The sequence below is a fragment of the Melanostigma gelatinosum genome (genome assembly GCF_949748355.1).
Source record: "Melanostigma gelatinosum genome assembly, chromosome: 12".
In the NCBI taxonomy this organism is placed as follows: domain Eukaryota; kingdom Metazoa; phylum Chordata; class Actinopteri; order Perciformes; family Zoarcidae; genus Melanostigma; species Melanostigma gelatinosum.
Window position 1 is genome coordinate 12,973,654 of NC_136645.1, and position 27,696 is coordinate 13,001,349.

At 42.4% G+C, this 27,696-nt stretch overlaps 1 protein-coding gene across 1 annotated transcript in view; it reads left to right on the forward strand.

The window, feature by feature from the left end:
• golga7bb (golgin A7 family, member Bb) overlaps window positions 1–26,789 on the forward strand; it is a gene marked incomplete at both ends in the record, with an annotated part of 27,319 nt that extends 530 nt beyond the window's left edge. The window contains 5 exons of the mRNA XM_079280175.1: window positions 15,901–15,945; window positions 20,796–20,921; window positions 21,812–21,964; window positions 25,576–25,677; window positions 26,700–26,789. Coding sequence (XP_079136301.1) covers window positions 15,901–15,945; window positions 20,796–20,921; window positions 21,812–21,964; window positions 25,576–25,677; window positions 26,700–26,789 — 516 coding nt within the window. The remainder of the gene's footprint in view (window positions 1–15,900; window positions 15,946–20,795; window positions 20,922–21,811; window positions 21,965–25,575; window positions 25,678–26,699) is intronic.
• Window positions 26,790–27,696: the final 907 nt, after the last annotated feature.

The following is a 27,696-nucleotide window of genomic DNA, read 5'->3' on the forward strand; positions in this document are numbered from 1 at the left end:
AGGATTTCACTTGCCACGGTGCTCTATTAGAGATCAAGAATTCAGCATTAATACAAGGTGAGAAACACCTAAAGTAGCTTCCACTGTTTGATTATTTTACTTTGAAGCTATAATCTTTTTATTAAAACTGGCTTAGACCCCTCAAACTGTGCATTGGAAAGAAACGGAAGCAAACGGTCGAAACCGTTTGATGTCATTAATACCTCTAGTTTTCAAAATGAGCTGTGTAATCTGTGATCTGAAATTTAGTCTGCAATCCATGAGCAATTATTAGAGTAATCTGGCCCCTTATCCTGTTTGTTTGCAAACAATGTAAGAGGGCTCAGTGAGTCCACAGACCCCACGGGATGAAATAAAACAAATCAGCAGAGAGCTTTAATTCTCCAAGAATGTCACAAAAACTGGCAGCTCGGGTACCACCAGGAAATATCAGGTTCATACAGTATGACTGATTTCTGCTTCAGTTCAGCTTGTTCACGAAGCCTGAGGCCAGGAACGACTTGGTCAGTTGGGAGCATTGCACGCAGTTGCTGAAATGTGATGACATTATGTTGGAAGACTTTAGCACCACACAGTCACACAGTCTTACACCCGTAGATGTGTCACAGCGGGCAGTGGTTAAGAGATATACTGACAAGTGTTTTCTCGCTCCTGTCTTTGACCTTCTTGTCTTCACCATCACCTCAAGTCTTTTTTTTGGTTTGATACTTTGCTCCTTTTCTCTGTCTGTCAGAGTCCATCTTCACTCAACACTCCTGCTTCTGTTGTTCTCCTTCCAGCATTGGATGCTTCTCTTTTAGGCGTCGGGGCAAACACAAGGGGTCGGAAGGTACATTCAGTCACACAATCAGACAATGTGACAATTTCTCCTCCCTCTGCCGGCCCGCCACACACACACACACACACACACACACACACACACACACACACACACACACACACACACACACACACACACACACACACACACACACACACACACACACACACACCTCCCTGCACTGTCAACTTAAACCCTGACCACTGGCTTTAGCTTCCCCCAATCGAAGTCTTTGTAAAGGCGCTTTGACCAGATCACCGTCATGGAGCCCAATGTAAAGCGACAGAGAGGAGAAAGGGATACCCAAACTGGGGTGGAGGGCTTTCTTTTTTTCAGTGTGTATGTGTGTGTGGCCAACATCTATAGTCAGCTTCCAGGAAAAAACTTTGAGTGATGGAAAACCCACTCTGAATCTTGTGACACACATGGGCTCATAAACATAAGAAGCAGCACACAGCCTGTTATTGTAACGGGGCCAGAGATGATGGCTCTCGTCAGCATTTTGCGTTAAACTTGCCACCACGGTGCTAGAATTCACACAATCGGTACATGTGTGTAAGCGTGAGCACGCTTGCATATCCAGTTCAATATCTCTGCATGGAGAAAAAAACGTGTTTCCTCAAACTGGGGTATGTAAGTGTCAGCTTCAGTCTCGTCAGTCAGCTCATTTCAAGCACCATGTGTTGAATGTTTGATCCTGTTTGGTCCATGTGTGCACGGATGCACGTACTTAAGTGCGTAGTCAGCTGGTATAACAGGAAATGAGATGGGAGCGGAGAGAAGGTAAAGAAAGTTTAAAAGAACAATGGCGACTATACATCCCCTGAAGAAAATCATTTTTCACAGATCTCTTGACAACAAAGGACAGTCGAGGCACATTTAGTCCACTTAAAATGTCACCAACTTCATTACAAGCTGGATGAAGTAGGAACCTTCCCCCTGTGACCTTTTTACTGTTTGATCCTGTTTCATTTTTAAGAAAATGGGAAGGGATCAGCTTAACATAGAGATTTGATTCAACACAAGCTCAATGTTACTGTACTGTAATAGTTTTTTCGGAGGGGAGTTTACCTAAAGTTAATTGCTCAAAGCAACCACAGGTCAGGCTGAGCCCCAGCAATTCCAGCTACATTCACATAATGTAGAATAAATAAATGTGGGGCTTTTTGAAACGCCGATTTATTTAAATAAAGGATGTCGACTGTTTTGAAGCTCTCCAGGTTCCTCTTTGATCCGATCCATTTGACTCACAACCTGTATGTGAGCTTCTGTACAGTGGAGTATTTTAGCTCAGCTCTTGGTCTCTGGTGTTGTTCCAAGTGTTGCTGTTCGTAATCTGAACCCAACTGTGAGTGAGTGGTGTGTTTAGGCCGTAACTGCAAGGTCTGCTGTAATTCATGAGCCGTGGACTTCATTATAAAACACTTTCCTGTCACTTGATCTGTTTGTGTGTGTGTGTGTGTTTATCGATCCATCTGCTTGTCTTTCAACATATAATCTCAAATATGTCAGCGAGGACAGTGAGAACCCATTTTTCCTCCTCACGCTATCTCTTCATCTTTTTGTGTGTGTGTGTGTGTGTGTGTGTGTGTGTCCACATGCCCGATCCGCTCGTCTCCGTAATAGCCGGGGTCATCAGTTAAGGATCAGACCTCACCTCTGTTGAGAAATAGAGAGATAGGAGTTTCAACAAACAGGGAAGGATTTTCCCATATCTCCGTGAAAGATCGCATGATAACATTTTTGGCTGATGGGAGAAACGGTCTTCAAACTTTAGCATCACTTAACCAAGTATTTATTGTACTGGAGGCCTGTGACAACATCCTCTTGTCTGATACATCGTCGAGGTCAGTGACATTGTGAAACTGCATATTTCTACTTTCCTCCAGCCACGTTTTATGATACGTTTCTTATTTGAATTGCCATCTGCAGAGCAGCCCTCACAAGGTTATTTTCACAAACCTTTCACATTTATCAATGTGAACATCTCTGACACAAAGTTAAAAACAAGAACGTAAGGGCTCTTTTCATGATACCATCACAATATACATTCTGTACGTTCTCCATTGACACAGTGATGCCACTCAGGGCTGTTCTACTTCAGGAGGACAATACAATGAAGCTTCATTTAGGTGTAAAATGTAAACTCAGTCAGTTTTACCTCAGGCAGTCAAAACAGCAGCTTACGGTCGACTGAAACACCTTATTTGAACCCCCTCTTATTTAGCATTCATAAGCAGCATATAACTATTGAACTACATTGCATTACCGGTACATTCATTCGGTAGACACTTGTACAAGGCAGCTTAAAATAATAAGTGTATTCAAACTCAAAAGGAGCAAGAGCTGGATGTCATCATGAACTGGAAATGCTTTGTTTATTGTCTTAACAACTATAACTCCACCTATGAAGCATGATTGAGTGGTGTGTAAACTGTTAAGGAACGTTTCACAACACACACCCACACACACACACTATGATATAGTTATATATATATATAGAACTATACTGTATGTCTTCAGTATTTTTAAATAGATAAATAAAAGTTTTGATTTAAGCTGTGAATGATTTGTACACGTTTATGAATGAATCAATTTGTTGATATTACAAGTATAAGCCGAATGTGTGAATATTATAAATAACACGCGCATTCTTTAGACAGTGGGCGACCCAGACTGGGATTAATCCATTACTAATGTTCTTTTATAGCAACCACTGTATATTTTAGCGGCCCTTGAGCAAAGCACATAATTGGAGCTGTTAGAGGCCAGCAGCAGCAGACGAGTGAAGCTCAAGTGAACTTGGCATGACTGAAAGAATGTGACATATTGCGTAAGACCATGTGCCCCGAAAATACTCTGCCCAGATAAATGGAGGCAAGAACAAGCTCGTTAATTGTTAAATACAATGGAGCTTTTCAGTAATGCAGTGGGCAGACATGCTACTGTACTGTGTTCATGGAAGAACAGCAGGCTCACATTGGCAGCGAGGCCGCTGTTCCAAACCACTGCATCTGTCCACTTCCAGTGTGGTTACCATACACCTATGCTGGTTTTGGACAACACAAACTTTGGAATAGGAAAAGCATAATTCTCTCCGCCCTCTCTGTCTCTCACTTACTCACTGTCTCCCTCTTTCTCACATTTACCCCACACATACCAATTTGCCCAGATGAAAAATGTCAAGGGCGGACCACCTTGCTCTTCCATGCCTGGTCAGAGGAAAATCTTCCCGTCTTCATCAATGAGGCGCAGTGTGCAGCGTGCTCTGTGCCGCTCACATATCTCAGCCATTAGACAGGCATGTGTTGGTCCGGCTCCAGTGCAGCGCCTGCTGCTCCGCTCACTGAAGTCCCATTCAAGGTAATCCACACCAACCCAACCAATTTCACAGGTGCAAACATGTGTAACAAGTAGAACTTGAAACATTATTGCGCCGTTCAGATGATCTGTGGGTGGATTAAGCAGCGCGGAAAGGTCTATTTTACAAGCCCAAAAGCTGTAGTGTCGAGTATAAAAATGCAATAAAGTACATCGGGGGTTCTTAAACTTTTCGACACCATGGCTCATTCAGATATACTTAAATATCTATCATATAGGCCGCTACAGGAACTCGTTTTTTTAACAAAGAAGCCAAATAGAAACAGAAAAAACCCGGCATTTATTCAAAACATTTGTTATATTTCCATCCAAATGGCATTTTGTTACATGATTCAAAATCAGGGTTTTTTTTGTCATTCTGGTCCTTTTCATGAAATATTTCACCACATAGAAAAGAGAAGGAAAAGAAAGTCATTACATTTTTTTAAAGAGAAAATAATGTGTGTGCTCAATGTGTTGAACCTATACAGTAAATTATCACCTGAACCTGCAGCTCCTCCGGGCTCATTGTTTAACTGTCCAACCCATAACTTTACTGTTTTGGTTTACTCTAAAACAGGTTTTATTGCAGTACATTTTATGGCATCTTAATTTTTATGATGCCATAATGATTGATTATGTTTAACAAAAAAACTGTCCCTTGCACACAGTCATGAAAGTCACCACAATGTGTCCATACAGAGTGTGTCGATGTAGAGAAAGAGCTGCCGGCTCTAATGCTTGTGAGACCAGAAGTCGTGGTTGTAAACAGACCTTTCTCAGCGAGGTGAGAAAACAACCTGAGCAGCTGTGGCTTTTCTACAGTACAAACAGAGTCTCTGAATCTCCAACGATCATACAAAATAAGATGGTTTTTGGATGGAATTACAATGTCGCTTTTATTGTGGCACTGTTGGCATATCCCAGACAAATGTTTAAGAATCTCTCTCTCTCTCTCTATGCCGTGTCATTTTAGATTGGCAGGCGAAAGGCTCTGCTAACTGTAATTAATCTAAATCCATCCAGATGGGGAATGGTTTCAGTTTCATCTACTACAAGGAAGAGCAATTAGACGCTGGTTCCTTTGGGTCCTTTTTCCTCATCCTCTCTTTCGTTTTAGTGACGGTACAAGTGTTCTTCCCGTGACAGCAGATTTAAGGACCGGCTTTGAGTCACAAGACAGCTGCTCTCCTCCCTCCATTTATTCAGGTCCAGTCCGGGTGCTGACAGATACTCTCTCTGTCCTTTTCTTTCTGAAGCGCTCTCTCCATCTCCTTCTTCACCTTCATCCCTAACCCCGTCCTTCTGTGATTGTCTCTGTCTCGGCGTTCGCTTCCTGGGTCACTGCTCTGATTGTTGTTGCAGTCTGGTTACACTTTGTGCCATTTGACAGTTGTAATTTCCAGAGCACAAACTCCTCCCTTCCTGTACCAGACTGCTGTCATGCTGTATGTATGACTTTTTGTAGCACTAATTGTTTCCTTTGGATATGGTATGTTATACATTAGCTATGGTACTGTGGAGCTATGAACATACAATAACCACTTTGTCCTGTCTTTCATATGTTCAGAACCAAATAAACCCATTAATAAATCAAGGCTAACATTTCTCGACCTAAAAATAAACCAGAAATACCTTTTGTACATGGATCAAGTTCTTTTTCATTCTTGTTTCACAGTCGCATAAACCCCAAAAGACAATTAGATTCTAACAACTGTCTGGAAAACATAATCGCTTCGATCAATCCTCTAAAAAAACTCAAGTCTTTCACTTTAAAGTGGAGTCTTGGCAGCATGTGAACACCTGCGCAGCTTCAAAACCACACTCAATAACCTCTTTTCATATTCTGCAAGATCCCAGACAAATGTATTAAAGTCTCCGTATGTATCCATGTTTCCACATGAAGTGCTTGCAGTATTGGCTCCAACAGTATACACATAATCCTGCTCCTCTTGTCCATAAAATGCAAACCATCTTTTCTGACATGTGGACCCTTGACACTGTGCTGCCAAAACATTATGACACAAATCTGTCTCCTCCTCACTGTAGTTCCCTTCCGTTTTTTCTTTCACCCTCTCACTCTCACTGTGGTCTCTCTCCCTGACTTTACTCCCCTGAAAATGTCGAAAAGATTTCTGTCGATAGGTGGTGAGTGCCCATAGTTTCTCTATTTCACTGTTGAAGGTGATGGGTCATTTGGAGGAGAGTTCATGTTCCTTTGAGTCAGAGAACAGGAGACGGTGTAATTTCCTGAGTCTAAGGTGGTCTCTAAAAATATTTAGAGAGAGAGAGAGAGAGAGAGAGAGAGAGAGAGAGAGAGAGAGAGAGAGAGAGAGAGAGAGAGAGAGAGAGAGAGAGAGAGAGAGAGAGAGAGAGAGAGAGAGAGAGAGAGAGAGAGGTGGAATATCTCTCTCTAAATTATTATCGGGTTTCTTTACATTTCTTCTGAGAATTGGTATTCATATGATATGGGGAAGCCTTCTGGTACATTATTCTTGCACGTATCGATGTTTTTTTATGATAAGTAATCACTGAAATGACCGTTAATGTAAACGCACGTCTGTCCTTCTGTCTGCCTCTGTCTCTCTCGCTTCAGCTCCTCTGATTGAGCTCAAATGAAGCAGCCAGCAGTTCTGGGAAGCAGTGGGCAGTGCTCTGCTCTGTGTGGCTGCAGCCAAGTGTCTGTGATAAAACAAACCCGGTTAATGCGTTATTGTGTGTCTGTACGCGCTTATTCATTAATTTCTTTGTGCTCACGAGTTTGTGTGTGTGTGTGGAACGAGGCCTCACATTCACTCGTGCACTATTTCATTTGTAACGCTGCCGGAAGCTGCTGTTACTTTGCTGGTTCTCTGTGGTTCATCGTTTTTTTTTTTGTTTTCCTGTTATCTTAGATGAGAGGGGGATGAGTTATTGGAGGCATTCCAAGTCTCTTATGTTCTGGTCCACCATCTTGAAGGCCCTCTTGAAGCTCTTATTTCTGCTCTAAGGAGCGAGGAGGGATCCCTGAGGAGCCATAAGTGAGGAATCAGGATACATAGAAATATTTTACACGCCCCCCCCCCTTATGGCATATCAGTTATTGATTGACACTGCAGCTGATCGGACTGATTCATTGACAGATAACAGATTCAAATCAAGTTTTATATATTACTTATCTCTATAAACTACTTAAATATATATACATGTAATTCAGCCGATTGACAGCTGTGATCTCCTGCCGCTGTCATCAGAAACAGATGTCGCTTCATTTGATGCTTCAGAGGAAAGGACACATTTCTTGACAAATGCATTTCCTGGTTTCTTCTCTCCTCCAATGGCTTCCTTGCGTCTCTCCATGTATGTCCAGTAGAAGAAACTTAGATGCAAGGAAAAGAGGATGGAGGAAACAGGGATGCAATTTAGGAGACTTGGACATGCACCCTTGAGCTGTTGTTATCCATCACCTCAGAGTAGTGTCTCTATGCTTGTGTTCAACAAAGGTGAAACTCTACCGTCCCAGGTTTAACAGCATTAATGCGCTGACTTGTCAAACAAAGTGTTCAGTGTCCTTGCCTAACATGCTCTGCTGTTTCCCCTCAGAGCTGAAGTGCTGTCTCCCTCTAATTCTGTATGTTTTGATTTATCATTAAAACATTAATTGTAGCACTGGAACAGAAGATGGTGTTTTATTAAAAACAGACCAAAAGAAATCCATCTGGGTATATTCAGTTACTTCTGCATTTTCCCCCAGATGATAGAATGATATGAGCCCTTTTGTTCTTTCCGTTATTAGTCTCAAGTTCTGCTCTTTTTGTTTGGGTTGCTCATTTCCCAAACGCTGATGCATGGAAAGATGATTACAGATATTGAGTATCAGACAATCAATCACTGATTGAGTTTCTCTTTATCTGAAGATTTTGTTGAACAAACACTTAAACCACGACTCTAAATATTATTGTTGCTCAAAGGAAATGGGATAAACTTGCACCTCTTGTCCTCCTTTTCCCAACTCTTGTCATTTTTAATTACATTGAACTGTGGGCCCACTAGAGGGGGCAGTGGACACAGTTGATCTTTGGCCTCTGGCTGCCCTGTCCTTCTTGGAGGACCGTGGATCTGAAGTGCGACTCTTTCGTACAATGAAAGATGAGATACCTTCTAAATAGTGGAAGGGACTTACTTCAACCTGCCAGAATTGTCTTTATCATGCCTGGTGCTTTATATTTACTAAATTCCGTGGAAGTGAGTGCCGCCGATGTACCGTAGAGTTGGATGACAGGCTTTTTTATCGGCCGTCGGGACTCTTGCCATCTGCTCTGCCATCTGAAGGCAGGAAACTGGCTGGCTTCATCTTACCTTCTACGATAGACTCCACCAGCCTGTTCTGTACTTCAGCCACAGCAAGAAATAAGCTTCCCAGCAGCCTGAAATTCTGCTCTCACTGTGCGCTACAACAAGGCACACTTGGCTTACAGCCCGAACCCTCACGGTCATTTATGATTTCAGTCATTTTCATATGGTCAGAGTGAGAGCTGTGTTACTGTCTGATTTAATGTAGAAGACGTGCGTTAGTCCTTTTCTCTGGAACCTGATTACCTGCAATTATGAGGCTCATTTAGTGAAAGGAACATCACCATGACAGTAATAGAAAATGTCTTCTGATCTATAGCTGTACACCTGGTGTTCCTTGTTGGAGGCGCTCAGTCCTCATTCGGGATCCTTTCACGCTGTAAACAAACAGCAGCCACACAACTGGTAGGCTGCTTCGCTGAATGTTTGATGGAATAAGTGCATTTTAATCTGAGCGGAGACTTGGCTGTGAAAAGCAGATCTACAGCCAAACAGCATATCAAAATTTCAAGGGGGGATTTTTTGTTTCTTCTGTCTTTTTCCTCTCTTTCCCCTGACGGGCTCATTTTTCTTCTCTCAGTAGGACGACTGCTGCTGGTGGTATCATTACACTCCACTACATTACAGAGCACTCTATCATGAGGCTCAATCCAACAGCCTTCACACTCATTGCTGCAGTATCACTGACAGGGCTTCACTGTGCAAAGTCCTGAAAGCTCATGAATTCTGTTTAACAAGTCAACCGTTTGTGTCTGGTGTCTCGCTGTGTGCTGCCAATATTTTCAGAGCACCAAACCAGGACAGAAGCTATATGCACACAAAATGCTTTCAAGCCACGACTATCATCAGCCCAGTGAGAGCGCTTTTATTTCAGGTAAACTGGACTTGGGACTCTCCAAGCTTGTAAAAGCACCTGTTATGTAAGAAGAACAGAGTCTTCTCTTTTCATCCCCCTCTCTCTGTCCCATCTCTTCGACTAATGCAGCGTCATCTGCCTCCTGGCAGGACGACCCTCGAGCCATTTTTCCTGTCATGTTCTCACTTCTGTGTGTGTGTGTGTCTGCATAATTGACGCACTTCTTCTCATCATAATCAATTCTGAGCATAATCGCTCAGCTCTATTAAAATTATTCATATGTGTAAAAAAGAAGGCAAACAGTTTATATACAGTAAGCCGTTGTTGGTTTTCACAAATCTTTCTGCGCATACTTTTAGTAATTCATTTAAGTATTTTAATTATGTTTCGACGTCTATTTATAATCTCGCTGCACAGACATTCAAAACGATTCAACCGGACTCATTTCAATGATACAGTTTCTTCAGATCTCACAGTTTTGAAAATAAAAAGCAGATTTGGCCGACATCATGCGTAAAAGAACAATTATAATTTCTTTGCTGAATCCTTGATTAGCATTTACAAGCTTAAGAGACCCCCGACCAAAGCATGAAATCACATCATTGCATGATAGCCATTAATGTGGCTCTCTGTGAGCCCGTGGCTGCTGTTTGATCACAGTAACTTTGATGCTTGGCTCTGAGGGACGTCGGTGCAACATATGATCAAACAGCACTACACCAGCAAAGGCAGCGCAGACACAAAGCATGTGTTCTATTTGGCTCAAATCAAACGGTGCTGAAAATATTGTAACACAATATACAACAAGACAAAAACACTGTGAAATCGCAGAGCAACAGTGAATGGTCTTCTAACAAGTTATTTTTGATTGTTCGCAAATATATTTCCACTGCAGATTTTTTTTTAAAGGAAAAATCCCCATGCCTCAGCAATAACTTTTATTTTTAGGACATTTCTTGTTTTACAAGACACAGTAGCAGGCTTTAAGGTGAGTGAAACCATAGCAACAAACCGGACAAACGTATGTCAGCGGGCTGTGAGTTCCACTAGCTCAGGGGGAAGCTATGTGAGCAGACTGGGATGTTTTCTTTGCTATAAAAGCACTTCCGTATGTCTCCATCTCAAACCTACCAGAGCTGATGGACCTCATTTTATTAAAGAGCTGTTTTCTTAACACAGCCACAATAGAAAATGCAGCTGCAGCGAGATCATCATTTAATGACCTATAGTGAGAGAGCAAGCCCCTGGATTTGGGGTTTCACTCTCCTGTACGCATTACAAATCAAGCTTCATGTTTTTTTTACAGAGCTCCAGATGAATGCCGGATAAACGTAGGCACTGAATAATGATGAGCCAAGACTCGCATGTTAACATTGTGACTGTGTTTCAGTAGGGAGGGGCAGCTGTTCTCTGTGTCTCTTTAAACAAAACAGAATGTGTCTTTATATGGCAGTGCAGCCGTGTGCATATGAACCATCTCGGCGGGAATCTGTTGGCTCATCTCGTTTATCTCATCCCTTTCCTTCTGGCAGTGGGTAAACTGAAGGACCACAGTTGTCACCACAGCATACAGTGAGAAGATGACTATTCAGCAAGACAGTGAAAAGCCTGTGAACCATCACTTTAATGTGATTGCAACAATACAATGGGTGGCATTTTCTCAGTCTCTATCAAAATATGGTCATAACCCTTGCTTGTTATTGGACAATGCCAAGCTTATAAATCGTACCTTCATGGTGCAATGTGCAACAGATGCTATAAGCCTAATATCTTTTTTTTATGCCTATAACTGAGGTCAGTTCATGACAAAAGCATTCCTAATTTACTTTGTGTATTCTGACAAAATGTGCATAATGTCTGTTCCTTTTGGAGTCACAAACCACCTCAAACAGACGAGGGAATTTCGTTTGTTTTACGCTATTATTCTCCTCACCGCTAAATTAACAATATTATTGCTCAGAAGGGATTCCGTGCACGCGAATCACATCCTCTCTGTCTTTCCATATTTCTGTTTTTATCTCTTCCCCCCCCCCCCCTTTTCAATCCTTTGCAACCACTGTCTGTGATAGCCCAGAGGAACTAAACCCTTCTGGTGTCTCTCCCTTGATCTAATATGTATTAGAGAAAGATCTCTTTTGCCTCTGGGGCGTAACTCTGTCATTCCAGCTGTCCTATTCAAAAGCATTGTAGTACTTTTTAGTCTGCTTGGAATGAATACACATGTCTATACTGCTGGATTAGTGCAGTTCAGTTCAGGATTCTCCCTTTCTTTCAGGTGAGTGCCTGATTTTTCTTTTTCTTTTCACTTGCTTCACTTTTATGTACAGTCCACCAACAGACCCAAAATAATCCAGCCTATATTCATGAAAGATGCAGGAAGTGTGGCAGACAGATCCAAAATACAGACCCACTGATGACTCGTGGTGTTCTATTTAGTTCGACTTTGGTATCCAAAGTGTTGGAAGGCATTTGAGGAGATGTTTATTTGCTTTTAAAGATTTCCAGTTCACATATTTTTTTGGGTTGGAGAGTTCTCATTTCCTGTCACGTTGGAAGAGAACAAGATCTCTTTCAATGTGCTCCTCTGACAGTATCTGTGTATTTGTATGTGAGAGAGATTCTCAACTTGTGGTTAAGTCAATAGGAGAAGGGTGTTTGCTGTGGCACACTGCCCAGACAACTTGGAGATAGAAAACACGGTACGCATGAACACGAATCTCATGCATCACTCCCTCATACAGGTAGCATGTACATGCTAAAGAAGAAGCTGATGACACTGTAAGACACATACCAGCTGCACTACATAAACAGAACTGTTCCAGTGCTTAAATCTTGCCAGCAGAGGAGCATTAGGACAGTCTGCAAACCTCCCAGGAAATACAATCTGCTCCAAACCTTTTCAGTTCGGATTCGATTGTCAAGAAGAGGGACAGGTCAGCATTCCAGCACGGCACAGTCACGCACGAAGACAAGAATGTTCATGACGACAACCAAACACACAAACAAACACATTGGTGTTATTGTGGGGAATGTCAAAGATCCCATTTATTTATGAACATCTAATGCACACATGTGAACAAACACACACAAACAGATACATTATGAGACGCGCAGACACATTCACACTTGCATAATGTAGAAGCAGGGTCATTCAAACTGTGGTTGACCACCGGAAGTCCCAACGACTCCAAGTTAAATGTTTTATGAAATATACAGTAGGGACACGGCACAGGTGATGATTTGATTAACCTCAAGTCAAAACCCCATGAACCCAGAAACTCTGACTTAATTCTACCTAAAACAGTAAAAGTTGAAGGACATGAGAGAAGAGAAACCGCAGTTACAGTTCATGTATTTTTTTAGTTCTTTTTTTTCTTTCGTCTGTATCGCCGTCTTCAACATTTCACAGCACAAGCTTCAAATACAAACTGGCAGTTTTTGGAGTGAAGTGGAAACCAAGAATGTTTTGCTGAAATAAATATTTCATGAAGTATGAAATGCCAAAAAGGCAATATTTGTGTGCCGAGTATGTGAGAGTGTACAGTGCTGTGGGTCATTATGATAATTTCAGGCTGCGGCAAAGTTATTATTTTCTGCTGAAGTGCAGATTCAGACACACACTGGAAGACCAACATGAGATGTAATATGAAGGCATCTTCTTTCATTACATTCTCAATATGAATAGGAATGCACATGTTCAGCCATGATGGAAGTTTGAGTGTAAAAACCCAGTCATTTTCTGGATCCACAGGAAACCCCAAATGCAATCAACCCAAAACCATTTCAGTCAACACGTATAAGCAAATATACATTTCTGTATCAATCTTGTGACCAAATATAGATATCTCTGACAACTGTGAACACACACACACACACACACACACACACACACAGACTGACTAGCAGAAGCTACAGCTTTACCTCAGACTCCAGCTGCTTCTTTGACGTTCTACAATATTCTTCCTTCTTCTGGCGATGTTCTGTCGGTTCAATGCTTTGGTTCATAATGAAATATCTGGATGGAACTTTTGGATTGATTGTATGAATATGTGGTTCAGACATTCATGGTCCCCAGTGGTAACATCCTAATGTCTTTGTGGACTTCATTTGATGACAGGATACCAATTAAACTGAGAATTATTGTCGATTGATTTGTTGATTCAGCTGCTTTGAGATTACCACTAAAATAGCACGCAGTGTTCCTGTAAATATGATCAAATGCTCACACAAAACAAATCATCAGAATCAGTGTTCAAATGCACAACATTACCTCCTGTACATTTAGATTTACCTGACAAGGACCTCTCGTGGCCATGTGAAATATGAGTTTGTCTGATGTGAGCAACAGCAGATGTAGCATGACATCACACTGCTGTAAAACTTTTGAAGGAGGTGGTCGGGGATGGATGGGTCAAAAATGTCTGTGGTTTTGGCATTTGACTCCACACATTCGGTTTCCTACCAACAGACAACAAGAGTTTCCAGCACGAACTCATTCCCAGAGCGCCAAACATCAAACTTCTTTAACGACCTTCTCTGATACAGAGATATGAGACGCACCAGGCTTTCAATAACTCCGATGTAAAACTCACCTGCGGCAATATTAGACGCTCAGAGCAACTGCATCCAGAAGTCAGTTGTAGTGTAAAGAGCGATAAAGTCTGCATGCGGAGGATGACGGGGTGGATGGGTGGTTTAAACAAACACAACCTTTTAGCTTTAGCAAGTAGATTTGTTGTCTAAACCTCATAAGTGATGCCAAGGGGCACCCAGTGTGTTGAGAAGTGTGGGAAAAGGTCCTGATAGCATCTGTATATGACGAGTTGGTGGTTTATTTTTTTCTAAAACCAACTCAAGTAGATCATCTTTGACAACCATGGAGACGAGGTGGTGATAGATCAGTAAATGCTCATATTAAACATTTTCATGACAGTCATTTGATTAATTTTTTGAAGTTACTGGAGACAGATGTCGTTGATATGAGCGTCAGATCAGAAACCATTCATATTTGGAAGGAAATGACGAGCATATTTTGTTATTTTGTTCTTAAGATGTAGCCCCACTAGTGATCTATGGTTACTGTTTAATATAAATCCAGTAATTTAGTTTTCTTCTATTGAATGATCATTACAGCCTCATATGATGCTCGATATTTTTAGTTCCTCTTCCTACACATTATGCACATATAATGAACACTGAAAATGAGCTCTATAAGAATAAATACAAACACCCAAAGGAATCTCTGCCAACGTGTGATTAGATACCGCATCTTTTCATGCAATATGGATTGAGCAGCAGGATCCTGGCAAATAATATTAGTTCTGCATAATTCTCATTTTGTTAAAGCTCTTCCATCTTATTTTGGATTCTGTTTCCATTCATAAGAGTTGGACGCTTCCGTGTCGCTGTGGATATATTTGTGTGCATTTGAGCATCCCTGCCAGAGATGTGATCTACGCATACCACGGGGAATATGTATTGTGGTGACAGAGAAAGTGGCTAATTTGAGCACATGTCATGACTCATGATGTCAAACAAGTAAAAAACAGTTTTACCCCCAAAATAGCCTCATCAAAGTGACTTCACTCGCAGTCTGTTCTCCCAAGTCCTTTTTATCGAATCAAAAACGTTTTCCTGTTCTTGGGAGCATCAAGATCACAAAAACGTGAGCTTTTATCTTGGCTGCCACATTCTTTCCAGTCATATTTGTGTATTTTAAGTCAACCCCGTAAAACATTCAACCCAAGTAAGACCTTGAACGGCTCGTGAAAGGGAAAACGTGCCAATATAGAACACCCGAGTGGCCTCTGATGAATGTTTAATATGAGCACTTTCTAATGGTGCATTAAATATGGGCTACAGTATGAGTCACAGCAGCATGACCACTTTGCACCATAACCAAAAGGGTGTTTGCTGCAGTGAACTAATGGATGGCTCAGCATTGATCAAATAGGTCAATTTGAATAAATTGATTGATTTTTAAATAAATGTAATCTTCCCTGCATGCTGGCAGTAACAAGTGATTAATGCTTAAAAGTAAATTCACTGCAATATTTCCTTGGGGCTCACATTGTCACTTTATCTCATGGAAATTAGTGTAGCACTTCTGCATTATTGTTATCGAGCTGTAATAGCAACATAGCGCTTTTGATTCTACTCTAACAAAGGATATTACTGTAATAAAGCTCCACAATAATGGACGTTACATTCATCTCTTGCCTTTGAGTGCATTATTGATAGCCCACAGAAGGAAACACGATGAGCTGCTTGGAAAATCACTAATTTGCGTTCTGAAAGCTTGACCTCAGAGGACTGAATCTCGGAGCAAGTTATTTTCGGTTTGTGCATTAATAAAAAATCGTATGTAATTGGCATTCCCCCCCCCCCCCCCCCCCTTCTCCATCCCGCGATAACACTCGCAGGCAGCGCGCCCAGTCACGCACATATACGCGCGCTCGTGCCTCCAGTCTTGCTGCCAAAGCCCGGAGTCGCGTTGTCCCACACAGCACGAGCAATCGGTTGTCGTTTTCAGCACGGGACTGATCCTGCACCCTCTTACTACAATATGGCGACAGAGGTATGAAAAGAAGCTCTTCCGCTGCCTTTCTCTTTTAGGAATGTATAAAGAAAGCCGGCAAATGATTCTGTACCTCGGTTTGTTCTTTTTCTTTTTTCTAAATGCAGGTTGAGAAACGCAGTCTTGTAAACTGAATGTCTTGCTTGTTGTGCCTCTAATGTATGTGTTTTATTGTGAAGAATGTTGAATCTTAATTCAATCAAATCGGCCGACTGGACCCGGCTTATAGCAGAGAGTGATGTCACGTTATCTTCACGTGTGGAAATATGTTTCATCCAGAGCTTCAATTTCATGAACTTTCATCTCACTTTATGAGCTCTGTAATTACAGGCATATATCCTCAGAGTTTCTTTTTCTTTTGTACCATACAAAGTGCTTTTTTTAATAATGCATTTTCTAGTAAGAAACAAAAACGATGTCATTAATGTGGAGAATATCCAGTGTAGGCTCAAAGCCTTGAAGCCTGACGAGAGTGATGATGATGGTGATGATGGAGCAGTCAGCACCATGGACAGGGAAAGTCTCTCCCTCTGTCGTTCCCTCTGTCGTTCCCTCTGTCACCTTTAAATTAGCTTGACAAGGCTTTGTCCTTGTGTTTTAAATGATACTGAATCAGCTCTCAATACCCGGCTCTCTTCATGCCTGTATTAAATGCAATCAGATTGGCAACTTACAGCATAAGGCAAGGCAAGGCAAGTTTATTTGTCCATAGCACATTTCAACAACAAGGTAATTCAAAGTGCTTCACATAAAACCATTAAAAGCATCAAAACATAAGGCAAAATAAAAGGAGATTTAAAAACAATTAAGAACATTCATTGCATTAAAACATTTTTTAAAAAACAGTGAGAAATAAAATACAGTAGTAAAATGCAGAAATGCAGGAAATTGATTAATATATAAATTGAATGTGGTTCAATTAAAGGCAGCAGCAAACAGAAAAGTCTAAGCATAAGCAGAAGATGCACCAGAAGAGAATTCCATGACAGTCGTGGTCTTCTTTAGGCAGTGTCACATCGTAAAACTAGTTACTCCAAACAGCACCAAGAGTGTTTTCTGGTGTATTTTCAGCCTCAGTAATGCCTGGTAGCTCTCAGGCCAGCACTTTTCCTCCCCCTCTTTGTGTCCTTGGTGATGTCACCATAATGCTGGAGACATAGCTGCCTTAGTTATCATAATTTTAATCTCACGAGAGGAGACAGCCATTACTTTGCAAGTTGGAGCCACCTTACACTCGTGCAAGCAATATGTGCAGGCATGAGTGTATGTTTGTGTGTTCATATGTATTTGGATACATCTGAAAGCATCCAATTTACAAGAGGGGGTGAATTCAAGTTCAAGATGAATGCTGCAGTAAGCTGGGCATGATTTATGATTGTTTTTTTGTTTTTGTTTTCTGAGCCTGCAAGGCATCGACAGAGTGACCCTGATCTCCTGTGGTGGTGTGCCAGCATCCCTGTCCAAGCTCCATCAATTACACACATACGCGTGCACAGAAATGCATGTGTGTGCAGCCAGGGCAGGTTTTATGTCCATGATCCATCAATTATCTATGGCATATTACCTGCAAAGAGGCTGCTGCAGTTTGTAACCGTCAGTGATTGGAGTTTGAGCTGAGCAGCACAGTTTGCTTCCTCTCCTTGATTTAGCCACCTCCACCGCCTCTCTTTCTCTTTCTTGTTCTCTGTCTCATATTATGTGAGAACGATGACTTTTATTGTATTCCAAGTCAGAAAATGAATATGCTAAGCGACTGAGTACCACTCATCTCATACTGCAGACTGTTTGTGCTGCATGGACGATCTCTGGATCCATTAAGTCCACATACTTCCAGATCCTCCTCTCAGTCGGTATGCTAGCCCTGGCTCCAGTGTTGCACTGTTGACGAATAATGTGTCGAAGCACAGCAATCATCTCAGGGGCTGGGACAGGCTCAGCTCTCCACTGGAGCAATGCTCCACCTTTATCCAAAAGAGATATCCTCTTCCAGCTTTGGCCTCACAGACACTGATCCTCCACGTAGATGTCATGGAAATTTGACTGTTTTGTCAACACTGTCTACACTTTATAGCTCTCTGGCTAGCCCAGCTTGGCAGCGAACATGAAAAATGTTACTCCCAATGGCAGAAAACTAGTTATGAAGAGATGAAAAGAGAAGACTGAAAGTAAGAAAAATGCTGAAAGGGCTGTGAAGCTCTGAGTGTATTTATGCTGTAACTGTGTGTGTGTGCCCGTTGCACCGTCTGCCCACTGGCAGCACTCACCCTGCTGGGTGTGTTCCTTGAGTCGGCGTGACACTCAAGAAACATGTCATGGCAGTGAGAGAAACACAGACCCACAGATCCGAGCTGGAGGAAATGCGTAATGGGGGGATATCAGAGCAGGAATGACACAGAAAATATGTCAAAAGTGGGAATCTTTTTTTATTTTCATTTTGGTCATGAGAGGTCATTGATACATCATGTGTCATGTTTTACTTCTGGTATTAATTGAAGTAGGGTACTTTGGTTCTTCACCTTTTATTTGTCTGGTCAGCCAGTGACTATTCGGATCATTTTCTGTACTTTTCTGTTTTGTTTCTATATTTAGTTTGCTGAATGTAATATGTTTTAATAAGCCTCTTAACTGGTAATAACTTTCCCTCTTTAACTCATTTCCACTGTGTTCTATCAATGTGCAAACAAAAATCGAACATAAAGTAAAGCGTGTGTGAGTGGAAGCAGAAGTCAGACAGTGCAGCATGAGGCAGAGCTTGTTAATAGCGTCTTGTGTGATCAGTATGACATTTTAACATCTGCTTGTGTACTATATTTAGACACAGTAATAGACTGGATTTGAACCCCCATCACCCACGCAGGAAAGTAAACATCAGCGCTCTGCCAGCAGAAAACATTTATCTTAAAGGCTAAAATGGACACAGACAAGACCGCTCTGCCACTAAGAGCAACACCACGTGACAAAATAAATATTTGATGAAGTCCTCTATCATCAAAGCAGAAAGAGCACTTTGGCAGTTGTAAATAACTTGTTAGAGGGTACAAGCTCAGTCTGTCAGATGCATCAGTTTTGACCTTTAGTCACAACGTCCCCATTCGATCAATCAGTTTAAACTCTGGACCAAAAGTCCACTGAAATCAGGGGAGTGGATGTCCTCAGGGGTCGCATGTTTGGACAAATAACTGGACTCAGTGTTTGTCTGCCACAGAGACACATGACTCCTGCTTGCTTTGCTCAGCTGTGAGCTACATGTAGCACAGAGATGCAAGACAGAGGTCAGTAGGTCAACAACAAGCCAAAACACACCGTGATGTCCCACTGGCCTGAATGCAGTGCATGTGACACTCCGATGCCTCTGAACTGGACTATAGCAACGAAAGCACCGGCATCCTTTCTTGTTCTCTTTCATGATCTTGTTCTTCCATCACTTTTTTACATTTGTCTTACCTACCTTTCCTCTACCTTTCATTGTATTGTCCTTATTTATGTCCTTATCTATCATACTTATTACCACGTTCCTTCATTGGTTACTTCCATATATCCGCCCCTCCATTTGACCTACTTTTATTTTTTATTGAACCAAGCTGAAAGCATGTAAATACACAAAACTTGATATATAAAATCGGATAATTCAGATACTTGAGTATTTGTTACTTCTATTAGAAGTATATTTGTTGAACCTACTCAAGTACAGTTTGAATGCAGGACCTCTCCTTTTAAAAGAATATTGTATAGAATATCGTATTGCTTGCACACATACTTCCATGTATATAATGTATACACACATACATACAGTCACCTACACACATTTTCACAGTGACGAACAAAGAACCTTTATATTCTTAATGAATCTACCTCTGACTCTCGGATAAATGTTTCTCGATCGTGATCATTGCTTCTATTAATAGAGTGACTCGTTGTTCATCATGATGGCACAAAGACAGCCGGGGAGGGGCAGTGTTAAAGACACGGAGAAGGCAAAAAGAAGGATATTAACAGCTCTGGCAGGCAGAAGGATCTAGTGGCTGTGAGGTGATTTTAGCTTTTGGCTGACAGAAATAGCAGCTTGGATGCTATTCTTGGTTGTGAGTGATATTCCCTGTTAAGAGATGAAAGGCAGCCACTGTACTCTGCCTTCTTACTTGGAAATGACTCTCTCTCGGGCTCATACATGCAGAGACTCTGCTTGCTTTCAATTAGAACACTGCAGAAGCTAGCCAAACTATCCATGTTTAGTGAATAAAATAAGGTCGAACACGGGAAACATGTCGTTTTCATTTCATATTTACAGGCTCTCAAATGATAACGTGCCTCTCTTTCTGTTTCTCACGATATTTTCTCTCCCCCTCCCTCTCGGCCTACCTTTACACTCCTGCTGTATCTCTAATTGCCATCCTCTTGAGGGGAGCAATTTAGATCAGCAGGGGGCAAGTTACACCGGCCCACTTGCACGCTGCTGTATTCTACTCAGGGGAATAACTGTTTAGGTGTAAACCACACCACTCAAAAAAACACTAAAGTGCTGTCAAGGGGTGTCTTTCAAAGTGTTCATTATTACTGGGCTTATTGATGCTGGAGGGATGCAGTGAGAGCGCTGCTGTTGATTCTCTAACAGAGTACCATTCTCTCACCGTGTAGCCCTGTTGAACCTGTGTTGCCAGTTAAAAATACAACTCAGATCGAGCAGGTAATATTTGATAACTTATAGTAAAATGGTTTCGGAATTTTGTATCTGTACTAGATCTACGAAACACTAAATCAAAGAGACCTGCTACTCTATGAAGTCATGCATGTGAATGTATGTTGGACCACATATTTAACGTGTGCGTTTCCTCTGTTGTGTAACTGCTCAGTTTCATCACCTTCAGGAGCTGAGGCACAGTGCGTCGCTGGTCACAAAGGTGTTTGTTCAGAGAGACTACAGCGAAGGAACCATCTGCCGCTTCCAGACCAAGTTCCCCTCAGACCTGGACAACAGGGTGAGCACAAATACAAACACACACACACACACACACACACATATACACATCCAGGCAAATGTGATATGTTGACAAAATCCCAACTCACCTGACACCAACACTTTCCAACACAGGACGAGTGATGGCTCAGTGTAGGTAACATGATTACTACAATGGTGCAGCCTGGATGAAAGAACACATGTGAATGATGGCTGTGGACTTGTGCATTAAGTTACTTGTAGGTAAATTCACTCTGTCTTTCCTCTCCATCCACAAATGGATACAAACTTTTGTGCCTCATGTCCTACAGTTGTATCGCAGAATAAGTAAGCATTACAACTTTATTAAAAGTCTTCTGTAAGTGCTCAGAAGCAATAAATAATGAGCCCTAAAGCTTTTATTTCCTCTCTCCTGCTTTGGGAACTGCGAGAGAATTCACTGTTTATTTGCTCTCTTCACCTTTCTGTATTAGCATCTGCAAATGATGGTATGCAGGGGTATCATTGCAGATGTGTCTAGCAATCAGCATTTGAAGCAGGCAGTCCCCACACGCAGAGCCAGAAAGAAACACGAACACAAAGACAAACACAGAGAACCATGAATACACATTTTGAACATAAATATTCTCTGTCAGATGCTCAAACTACCCATTGCTGGCACACGTATGAGTCATTTTCCATTTTAGCCTCGAGTTTCTTCTTAGTCTTCAAGAGAGGTGTGTTAATAAATGGTTTGACAAAGTAGGAGTACTTTGGGTTGAGCAGAATGCAGCTGGTGTGTTTGGCGGGCTGTTTTATAGCTGAACAGCTTGCTCCCACAGTTATGCCAGAACACTTTCCACTCTCGCGGCCCTTATGGTCTGTGCATGCCTCCATATCTCTACCTGGATCTTTGTTTGTGTTTGTAAGTAGATTGAGCGAACCTTGCTCGAGGAGACAGTGAAGACGCTGAACTCTTACTATGTGGAGGCTGAAAGAATCGGAGGTCAGTCGTACCTGGAGGGATGTCTGGCCTGTGCAACAGCTTATATCGTCTTCCTCTGCATGGAGACGCGCTATGAGAAGGTAAACAACAAAATGGTGATTTTTTTTTGTTTTTGGAGTGTTTTTGTATGGTTACTCAGTGTTTTCTTCTTTACGACAAACCGGAACACCTAGAAGAAACGCATACGCAGGCTTTGGGAGAACACACAAACTCCACACAGAAAGGCTCGACAAATATTTAAATCATTTGAATGTTGAAATATTAAAGATATCAAGGTAATTGAATGGATCTGGATCCTCTTACCGTGCGTCGTCGTAGGGATATTTCAGCTCAACCACTATGCATGAACTGTACAGCTGGTTATTATAAACTCCACCGCCCATCCTCAATTTACCGTCCATTTTTATGGAAGCCTGCTCTCTCTAGACCATCAACATTAAATTGTGTGTTCTAATGCACTATGGCTCCCTGAGGTCAGAACACATAGTTAATTACACCCACTGACACAAGTAGCACAGCCAAAAGAACAGAAGATAAGATCTGATTCTCTCTTGTACAATTTTCGACTCAGCTGTCCGTCCACTAGCTTTTACAACCAGATCTTAAGCCCGCACCTGCGTGCCGGTGGGCAAGGCACAGCACGCAAACTGTAACATGAATTCACCTTCAGCAAAACCAAGGTGTCCATCTTGAGAAAGGGCAGGTGATTAAACCTCCGTGTGGCTGTGTTGCAGCTTGTCACTCCCTGAGATGGAACAAGAGCATGCACATCGCAATCACATACAGTGAGTTTGATTAATCCTCTTGTGACCGTGTGGGTACCTGCCAGAGTTTTTAGATGAAACTAGTGTGGCGTGAAGTCCCAGCATGCCTCTATGTTCGGATCTCTGTCACCCACAGCATTCATCTCCCTAGTCTTGTTGCGATTCGTAAGCTTTTTTTTCTTCTAATCAAAGCAGTACAGGGGTACTGCCAGGGAGCTTGAGCGAGAAGCACAAAAGGCCTTGCTGCTGTGTCGAAGCCGTGCACAAACGGCCCGGTCTGGGGCTCCTTTCATCTCCCTGTCAGCTGGGTGCCGCTTCATTGAGTCGCTCAGATGCTATCAACCCCACAGGAGGGTTGTTTATTTACTTGTTTAACTTGATCCTCTTGGCTGGATGATGACTGACGGTGATCAAATGCACCCACCCAAGTTGATGCTGTTTGTGTAGGTACGTGTGTGTGTGCTGATAAAGAGGCCACACACTAGTAAGCCTGGATCAGTGAGCAGGTTCACTGGAGCTCCCAATGCTTACATCTCACCCTATCAAAGGACACTGATTGCGCCCAGCAAGTCAGAACAGATACATGTGCGCACAAGCATTTATAAAACTTCCCTCACGCACACTATGTGCCCTCCATCTCCTATTTGTTTTGTTCTTCTATTATTCACAAGAATGTGCCTGCACATATGCCACTCACTCAGACACATGTATACACACACATAATTCCCTTTATATTGCACTTGGTGACGTAAACAACTTTCATTGTAGCGGAGGAATAAACATTGGTTGGCATGTGTGTGAAACAGACTGTGACACCTTTGCTTCTTAGGCGATATACACACACACTCACGTAGCTTTTTTCCAGAAGGGCTGTCACAGACATGCCAGTACAGCAGCGGCACAGCTTGTATACTTGACTGTCATATTGTTGCACTGAAGAGGATTGCGCTGCCCTGAGAGCTCGCTCGCAGTGAAAGGATTGGCCTTTTCCCTGGACCGCAATGACCCCATGAGTCCTGTGTGTCTCTTATTCTTCTCTTTGATGGAGTTTGTATTGTGTTTGTGGAGATACAGTCATAGTTCCAAGACGAATATTGATTGCTTTCTGCTTAGGTACACTTGACATAGATCTGACTGATATAAAGCCTTTTGATGGCTTTTCACTGAGGGATTGTTGAGGTCTTGTTTGCTCCCCGATTGCACCAGCATCCAGACATTTTATTGGAAACGGCTCTTCTCCTTCCTCTTCTTCCAGTGGGAGGCAGAAGTATTCATCTGTGGTGTAGTCTCCACTAGCAGGGGTCACTATATTAGCAGCTGTGCCTGCAGCTGTAACAGGCCTTTGACATCCCAGAGGAGCGCTGCTCAGTGTGTTGCTCAGTCTCTATTGTTTTAATCTCTCAAGGCTGAGTGCTGCACTGACCTTTAGTTAACTTACAAAAGGGGAAGTGAATCTGTCATGTTTAATAAATCAGATGCAAAGGTGTGACATCTCAATACAGCAAACTTCAAAGGATAATTGGAGCTTGAAACTTGGAACTTATTTTTTGTGGTTATAACAATTCATTGATAAAAAGAAGTCTGGCACAAGTGGTGAGACAATCAGTCAGGTTAAAAAAAAGCCAGACTCTCAGGTGTAGCTATGGGTAAATATTTGCTTTGTTTCCAGCTCAACTGGACTCTCGTACCTCAACAATTACCGAATGTGCTAAAGCTACAAAAATAAGACCAACGTTACACAGTAGAATATCCATGCAGTATGTAATGCTGTGATTCTGTTTTTTTAATTCTTTAAGTGATACAAATGTGTGTTGTTTTAGTACAGGCAGACTAAAGATTGCGCCTCCTGTTTGGAGTGGTGACAGCTCTCTCTGTGTACATGAGGCCCAGTGAAGCGTGGTTTAGCTGATTGACATGGTTAGGCAGAGGCATGGCACATCAGCATTGTCCATGTCCACAGAAGCGTAGCTGAGGCTGAATAAACTGCTCGAATGATGACGCTTTCGCTAATATCTATCCATTTAGCATCAGCGGCATCAGTCAGCAGTCATTTGGTTGCTATCAGCAGCGCCATGGGACGACATCACGGTGTCTTAAACACTCTTCTAGTTTCCAGGGCAAACTGGAGTGCATTTGTAATGCGTGGGAGAACGTATACAGGCATGCTTGTTTGAATTTGTGTGTCAAGGCATTGCCTGAACTCAGTGCTTAGCTTCACTCCATCGCTGCTTTGTGGTTTTTAGCACATTTGATGCAATACTCACTTGCAAAGCTGAGAAATAACTCCAGTGCCAACGCAATCCAAATAAACTGTCCACCTCAAATTTGAGATTGTTTCCAAATTGCCCCGACAGTTAACCAAGGCATGACATTCAGCCTGAGACATTTAGCCTGAGACATTCAGCCTGAGAGAGCCATCTTTGGAATTAGGAACTAAAGCTTCCAAATGGAAAACTTCAGAAAGAGAAAAGCCCGTGCTCGTCAATTTTAGTAATTCAATTCATACAGCCTTGCGTGACATGAGTGGATTGGAACTATGTGTAAAAATAACTGTCGTACTTAGAGCATAATGGAATTACTTTGAGTTTAGATTATAATGTTCAGGAAAAATAAAGATGTCCTGCTCAGTTTGAAGAATTTCAAACTCATTTCTTCCATTTTTTATTTTTTCCACCCAAGACAACAGAAGAGGAGGTTAAAGTTGCTGTAGCCCTGCCCTTGTTTAGACTATTTCAGGTTATTACATGTAATGCAAAGTGCACTTTCTGAAGCAATATGAAGTTAATAGATCCCCAGTTGGAATCACATGTTCTGCTTGTGTTTTTAGGTTTTCATAATGCCTCCAATGGTTTTTATCAAATCTGGATTATCTCCAAATGTACCTCTGTCCTTTTCTAACCCCTCCCGGCCCCCCTGTTTTACTCCAGGTGCTGAAGAAGATATCAGGCTACATCCAGGAGCAGAATGAGAAGATCTACACTCCTAGAGGTCTGCTGCTCACAGACCCCATAGAGAGAGGAATGAGGGTTGTATCCTAAACTCATCTGCTGCTATAAGTGTGTAAGAAATAGATAAAGGATGAAGGATAGTTATAAAATACTGAGAGGAGGTGGCCGTACTTTAGAGGATGCAGAAACCAGGCTTCACCAGTCGGAATCACTGGAACTTTTAGAAACATCTGGCTGAATAAATGACGACAACCTCTTCCTCGTGTATTACCATCAAGATACCCTTGAATCAGGCACTTAAACTCCAGCTGCTGCAGAGGAGCTGTCCAATGGCCAACTGTCGTTCCCAGAAGGAATTCTGAAGCAGGACAAGGCAGGAAAATACATGCATGATCCGTAAAAAAGAAACGGGGTGATATAATACATCAGCAGATGAAGGTGTGTATGCCCTTGTTTGCTGAGGCCTTGTTAAGGTGCTCTATCACAATCTAGCCAGAAGAGGCCAGATATATGTCTCTCCTTGTCCGTCGGAGTGATCCCAGCACAGTTCTTCATGGAGTTAAAAGGCAGAGGGAGAGAGAGAATGTGTCCAGTAGACCATCACACAGATCTGGCGCAAAGAACAAGCTCCAAGCGAAAAGAAGATGCAATTGTATTCGGAGCACCTTGGAGACAAGACTGAGACGGGATGAGCGGAAACCTGTGACGCAGAGGGAGGAAACGGCAGCAGCGGCAGCAGACGCAGTGACTTCTTGTGTGTTTTTGTTTTATTTTGCTCATTCACGCCAGTCACTGATCTCTCCAAGTAGGAACATCTCATGAGTGCATCTCATCCGAGATCAGTTGTTTCGGCTGCGCACCCTCAGATTAACATGACAACACTCTGGGATGAAAAATGAAGCGTGAGCAGTACAGAAACTGGTTGGTTTGAAAGTCTTGTAGTCTGCTGTAGCTTTAAGCTTATAAGTGAGCAGAGGGTTTGGATATGACAGGATCCAGACTGTTGTCAGGGATTGTGGAATTGTATCTGCCAGCACTTTCTTAACCCTGTGTTGTAATACTCGCTCTGTCATGATGATCCTTGACATTCTCCGTGTCCTCAGCTGGAGATCAATGTGTTTGAAGACCGGGGCTCAGGCAGCTCCAGTCCCAGCAGCAGCATGTCGTCGTCGGCAGGCAGCGGCGCTCGGTGACTGGAGGGGCAGCGCCAGGCTTACGGGTACAACCACAGGGGCAGCGGGACGCTTACCAACATCCGCATGCTGAAACATGAGAGCACCAGGTTCTAAGACAAGTGGACAGCAAAAAGGCGAGGAGGTGATCCACAGCATTCACACTCTCCCTGCTGGGGCTTACGACGTATACCACCTCGAGAACAGGAGCTGGCTTACACAAACACACTGGATAACAGAATAAGCAACAGAGCCCACACATAGACAGCAGTCACATGTACAAGCCAGAGTATCTGTGAGGGAATAGATGTCACTCTCCAACAGCTATCCAAACCAAAATAATCACGATTTCCTTTGTTCCATTTCTTCTGTTCACATTTTCTCTCATTCCATCAAGTTTGTTGTTTCCATGAGTCACAGCATTTCCGTCCTATGGCTGATTCATTCGGCTTACCGTTGATCAGACTGGATATTTGTGCTTGATTGTTTTCAGGGCAGTCACTGTCACTATGTCTATCTGCTGACGCATCGGCAGGCTGTAGTCTTGAAGGAGGAAGACACCCAGCCTCCTGGGAGACTCAATGTTCTCAGGTCTTGCTGAATGATTGCACTTATGTCAGGTGGTTGGGGTAAAGCCGCTTTGAATGCTGGCAAATTGGGCGCGCTGTGGGACCGCTCAGTTCTATGCTCTGGTCACATGCATTTGGCTTCAATATCAAACAGCTAACAGAGAGCACCGTGGATGATGTATCCTTCTCATTCACAGCAGTGGATACTAGTGATCCACATCACAGCTGTAGGTCACACTCCTACACACGCACACACACACACACAAATGTACAGAACCGTGCCAGGTATACAGGCATTCACATACAGACACTAGCAACACTATGCACACACATGCATATATATATATACACACACACAC